The sequence below is a fragment of the Mustela erminea genome, chromosome 2 (assembly GCF_009829155.1).
Source record: "Mustela erminea isolate mMusErm1 chromosome 2, mMusErm1.Pri, whole genome shotgun sequence".
NCBI lineage: Eukaryota > Metazoa > Chordata > Mammalia > Carnivora > Mustelidae > Mustela > Mustela erminea.
Window position 1 is genome coordinate 47238540 of NC_045615.1, and position 6000 is coordinate 47244539.

General features: G+C 40.6%; 1 protein-coding gene across 1 annotated transcript in view; it reads left to right on the forward strand.

The window, feature by feature from the left end:
• Positions 1-5688, forward strand: part of PKD2 (polycystin 2, transient receptor potential cation channel) — a 59734-nt gene extending 54046 nt beyond the window's left edge. Inside the window, exons 14-15 of the mRNA XM_032332839.1 lie at positions 4884-5031; positions 5390-5688. Of these exons, the coding sequence (XP_032188730.1) occupies positions 4884-5031; positions 5390-5626 (385 nt within the window). The 3' untranslated portion in view covers positions 5627-5688. The remainder of the gene's footprint in view (positions 1-4883; positions 5032-5389) is intronic.
• The last annotated feature ends 312 nt before the right edge of the window (positions 5689-6000 follow it).

The following is a 6000-nucleotide window of genomic DNA, read 5'->3' on the forward strand; positions in this document are numbered from 1 at the left end:
TAACATTTTGATGTTTGTATCTCTATTTACATGTGGGTTTTTTTTAATATGTTTTTATTGCCATGGCCCATGATATATCCTAAAGGATGTTCCATGTGCTTCTGAGAAGAATGTGTGTTCTGCTCTTGTTAAGTGGAGTGTTCTATAGGTGTATTTTAGGTCTAGTGGTTTATAGTGTTACTCAAATCTCCTATTTCCTTTTGTTCCACCCGTTTGTTCTATCTACTTTTGGAAGTGGGTTATTAATGTCTCCAACTATATTGGGGCTCCTGAGTGGCTTAATCATTAAAGTGTCTGCCTTTGGCTCAGATCATGATCCCAGGGTCCTGGGATGGAGACCTGCGTCAGGCTCCTTGCTCAGCAGGGAACCTACTTCTCCCTCTCCCTCTGCATGCAGCTCCCCTTGCTTGTGCTCTCTCTGTCAAATGAATAAATAAAATCTTTAAAAAAAAAAAATCTCCAACTATCATTATTAACTTGCCTCTTCTTTCTTTTCTGTAAGCTTTAGCTCTGTGTTTTTTGGAACTCTGCTGCTAGGTGTATATATGTTTACAATTGGTACCTCTTCCTAATAGATTGACCCTCTTTTCATTATAAAATGTCCTACTTTATCTCTAGTAAGATTTTTTTTGTTGTTTTGAAGTCATTCTTTTCTGATATTATAGCAACTCCAGCTTTCTTATTGTTGCTTTTTGCATGATGTATCTTTTTCCATTCTTTCATTTCCAACCTGTTTGTATCTTTGAATCTCAAGTGTGTCACCTGTAGACAGCATTTAGTTGGATCTGGTCTTTTTTATCCAGTCTGATAGTCTTTGCCTTTTGATTAGAATGTTTACTTCATTTACATTTAATGTTATCATTGATACGGCTGGACTTACATCTACCATTTTGTTTTTCATTTTCTATAGGCCTTATGTCTTTTTTGTTCCTCTTTTTCTCCTTTATTGCTTTCTTTTCATAAAGTGGATATTTTCTAATGTAACATTTTAATTCCTTTAATAGTTTTTTTTTCATTACATTTTTCAGTTATGTTTTTAGTGGTTGCTCTAGGACTTAACCTACACAAATCAGTTTATCAGAATCTACCTCAGATTTAACTTAATCTGAGGAGATATAGAAATATAATTCCTATTTAACTCTGTTAACTCCTCCCCTTTTTGTGCCATTATTATACATATTCATCTATATATGTTAGAAATCCAGTATCACATTTTTAGAATTACCACTTCATATAAATTTATGTCCCTTAAAAGAGCTGAGACAAGAAGAGAAAGTATATATTTATAGAGTTCAGCATATTCTTTTTCGTACTTACCATTTCTGGTTCTCCTCATTTGTTTCTGTGGATTCAAGTTACCATCTGGTGTCATTTCGTATTACAGTACAACTTTGATCTTACCCACCTCCTTCGTCCTGGTATTGTCAAATATTTTATTACATTTCTATGTGTTATAGGCCCAACAATACAATTGTGTACATATTGTCTTGCATAGTCCTTTTGAAATCAGTGAATGAGAAAAGGAAAAGGAGTCTGCATCTATATTGTCTTCTACAGTTACACAGTAACATGTTCCCATGCTCTTTGTGTTTTCATGGGGATTCTAATTATTATCTGGATCACTTGCTTTCAGCCTGAAGAACTTCCTTTAGTATCTCTTCTAAAGCAGGCCTGCTGGGGCACCTGGGCGACTTAGTCCGTGAGGCTTCTGCCTTTGGCTCAGATCATGATCTCAGTGTTCTCAGATCAAGCCCTGTGTTGGGCTCCTAGCTCAGGAGGGAGTCTGCTTCTCCCTTCCCTTCTGCCCCTCCCCACAGCTTCTGTGCTCTCTCGCTCTCTTTAAAATCTTTAAAAATAAAAAACAAAGCAGGCCCACCAGCTTGAATTCTCTCAGTTTTTCTTTATCTAGGGATAATTTTATTTCCCCTTCCTTTTCTTCTTGTCTCCACTATTTCTGATGAGACTAAAACTTAATTTTACTGAGGTTCCCTTGTATGTGATGGGTCACTTTTCCTTGCTGCTTTTAAGATTTTGTCTGTCTTTGTCTTTCAGTATTTTGACCATGATCTGTCTGGATGTGGATCTCTTTGCAGTTATCCTGATTAAAGTTCATTAAGCTGCTGGGATATATAATATTTTTATCAAATTTAGGAAGTTTTCAACTATTATGTCCTCAATTTTTTTTTTAAGATTTTATTTATTTATTTGCCAGAGAGAGTGAGCACAGGCAGGCAGAGTGGCAGCAGAGGCAGAGGGAGAAGCAGGCTCCCCACCGAGCAAGGAATGCTATGTGGGACTCGATCCCAGGATGCTGGGATCATGACCTGAGCCAAAGGCAGCCGCTTAACCAACAGAGCCACCTGGGTGTCCCGAGTCCTCAAATATTTTTTTGCTGCTTTCTCTCCTTTCCTTCTGGGAGTTCTATCCTATGTATGTACTGCTGTCCCACATCTTTCTTCACTCTTTTTTCTCTCTGCTCTTCAGATTACATAGTTTCTGTCCATCTGTCTTGAAGTGCTGATTCTTTCTTCTGCCAGCTCAAATCTGCCGTTGAAACCCAACCTTTAGTGACTTTTGCATTTCATTTATTGTACTTTTCAACTCGAGAATTTCTCTTAGTTTCCTTGAAATAATCTGCATCTCTTTGTTGATATTCTCTATTTGATGAGACAATGACATCATACTGTCTATGTTTTTAAGCCTGATTTCCTTTAGTTCTTTGAATATATTTATAATAGCTACTTTGAGCTCTTTGTCTACTAAATCTATCTGGGCCCCCTTATAGGCAGTTTCTATTGCCTCATTTTTCTTATGTATATGTATGGGTCACATTTTTTCTGTTGTTTTTTTTTTTTGGCATGCCCTTTTTTTAATTGAAAACTGGAGATATTAAATAAATATTATAGCAGTTTAGAATACTAATTTTCTTTCCTCCCCTACCCCCAGGCTTATTGTATTTGCTGTTTGCATGCTTGTTTTTTAATGAAGTCTGTACCCCCCACCCCACACTGTGAAACTTCTGGTGTTGCTTCTCAGAGGGCACAGTCGTGACCACGTGACCAGACACAGTCCTCTTGAAAAGACAGTGCTTTTAGCAGGGCTCCTCTCATTGTCTTTCCCGATCTCTCTGTGAAGCTTTCCACCTCTGTTGATATTACTTCCAACTCTTAGCTTCCACTAACTGTTGGCTGGTTGGTCTGTTTTCAGTAATGCCTCAGGATATAAGCTGTTCCACACTCTGACCCAGTTCAATCCAGGCCCCTTTGCAGGGGTAGTTACTGAAGCCAGTCTTTAGCAGTCTTCTTTGCTGTCTCTTTCCCTGGTTCTTTCTGGTAAACTAGCTGGTAAACAATTTACCTTTTTATCTCATGGGGTGACCAACCTCGTCTTAACAATCTCCATTTTGAGGAACACTCTTGGGCTTAGCACTTTGTTCCACATAAAGCATTTCTCTTGGAGGAAGCTTTGGAGCCCTGTGTTCTGTGACCTGACTCTCCTCCCGGGCAAAGCCTCTGTACCACAGCCTCAGAGCTAGGGGCAGGGACAGTGGTCTGCTTCCCAAAGTGATACCCCTGTTTCATGAATAAGCCACTGGGCTAGGATGGCAGCCTTCAGTCTTCTCAGCTTTCCTGTCCTGGCATGGAAACTCCATCCTACAGTTGGCAGTTGGGTAGAAAAAGAGAACCTCATTCCTCTCAGCCACTCTTGCCTTAGATTAGATCCTCTGCAACATGGATTTGGAGAGGAGAAATGCAACAGCCCGCCCCTCCCTGGGGGATCCCATAGCCCCCCACTGGGAGTTGAAGGGAGTGGGGGCCCTGTGTCCATTGCCAAACCAAACTGGAGTGACACTTCTGTCACTGTGAACTGGGGAAGACAGAGAGGGAGCAGACTGTAGTTCACATGTCATAGACTCTCACTCCTCTTATTAAAATCCAGTGGATTTTCTTAGATAAATGCTTCTTCATTTGCTGTATACTCTTAAGAAGATTTACAGAATTTTTCAAAAAGAATTTAAAGAATTTTCAATAGCTATGGTTGTTTCTCTGGGGAGAGTACCTATAGAGCCCTCATGGCATCATTCCAGAAGCTGTCTCCTATTTCTGTGTTTTTAAAGCATTTACATAACGTTTTATTCAAATCATTAGTGAGCAGTGTTTTCTAGCTACTTTATTTACTTAATATATTGTGAACATTATTATTTCATTAAATATTCCATCACCATGTAATTTCTGGTGTCTCCTTGGAATTCCATTTTATGGATGAACAAGAACATATTTGAATGATTCTCTGTTAATTATGATCATTTTTTTAAAAGATTTTATTTATTTATTTATTTATTTGAGAGAGCAAGAGAGAGAACACAAGCAGAGGGGAGGGGCAGAGGGAGAGAGAGAAGCGAACTCCCCAGTGAACAAAGAGCCTGATGCGGGGCTCAATCCCAGGACCCCAAGATCATGACCTGATTCCAAAGCAGACACTTAACCAAGAGGCACCCAGGTGCCCCTAATGTAACTATTTTCAGTGAACTACTATTAATAAGCAGAACTCTAATGAGTATGCTGATAGCCCAAAAAAAATCACACATATACATAGTTCCTTTGGAAATTTTCCCAAAAATGGAACATCGGAATAAAAGTTAAGCATATATTTTTAAAACTTCTAATACAGTGTTGACTTGCAGAAAAGTTGTGCCAGTTAGCATTCCCATCAGCAATATGTGAGTTTATCACTAAAGTCTGAGACTGCTTAGAATGTGTTTCAGATTATCATATTGTTTAAGAAAAGAAACCTTAGCACGTCCATCTGAAAAGCCACCTGGGCCGAAAAGGCAACCAAGGGCACAAGGTGGCTTTGACCCGCTCCCCTGCGGTTTCCCACAGCCTGGTGAGACGAGTGGACCGCATGGAGCACTCCATCGGCAGCATCGTGTCCAAGATAGACGCCGTGATCGTGAAGCTGGAGATCATGGAGCGGGCCAAACTGAAGAGAAGGGAAGTGTTGGGAAGGCTGCTGGATGGGGTAGCAGAGGTAAGTGGTCAGGTGACACAGAAACACTGATTCAGTAAAATATCAGGGCATCCTATCTTGTAACCTTTAATCTGAGACGTTTTTTGAGATGTCTGTGTAACTGCAGATCAGGGCAATCAGATGATAATCTGGAGCTGTTAACGTAATACCGCAAGCACTGAGGCTTCTGCCTTCCCTGAATGGTAGAATGAAGCAAAAAAGTTACTCCAGTAGCTCAGGGAATTGCTATGTATGCTCTAAATTGCTGGTGTCACTTAATGAGAGATAATTTGGCTCCTTACTTTCCTAGGGCAACCTCTAAGCACAAAAGTATGTGTTGACCTACACCCAACACGGTGGTCTCTTTTTCCTTTATTAGGATGAAAGACTGGGTCGTGACAGTGAGGTCCACAGGGAGCAGATGGAGCGGCTGGTGCGGGAAGAGCTGGAACGCTGGGAATCGGATGATGCGGCTTCCCAGATAAGTCATGGTTTAGGCACACCCCTGGGACCGAATGGTCCACCTCGCCCCAGAAGCTCCCGCCCTTCTTCCTCCCAGTCTGCAGAAGGATTAGAAGGTGCAGGTGCAAATGGGAGTTCCAGTATCCACGTCTAGGACGTGTGTTAGGATGTGTTCCTAATTGGTGAGAAAGGGGCTGTGTTGCGTTGGCAGAACAAGTACACTATTTATATGCCCCGCCCACCATGCGATGCTGGTCTTTGTGACCAGCTGTTAATGCTTTTGCACTTTAATTTATTTTAGATAAACCTTGCCCATGGATCGATGAAGATTTTTTTTCTTCATGTAAGAAATCTGGGTGTAAATATTGAGTCTAGAAAAAAAGTCTTTGTAAAGTATTTGGAGTGGTACGCCTACTTGCTCCCGTGGGTGAGTCTTCTCAGTTGACAATGAAGTAGCCTTTAAAGCGAGGAGAGACCTGTTGGAACTCCTGTCAGAGTTTTATTTCCAATCACAGAAATCAGTATTGG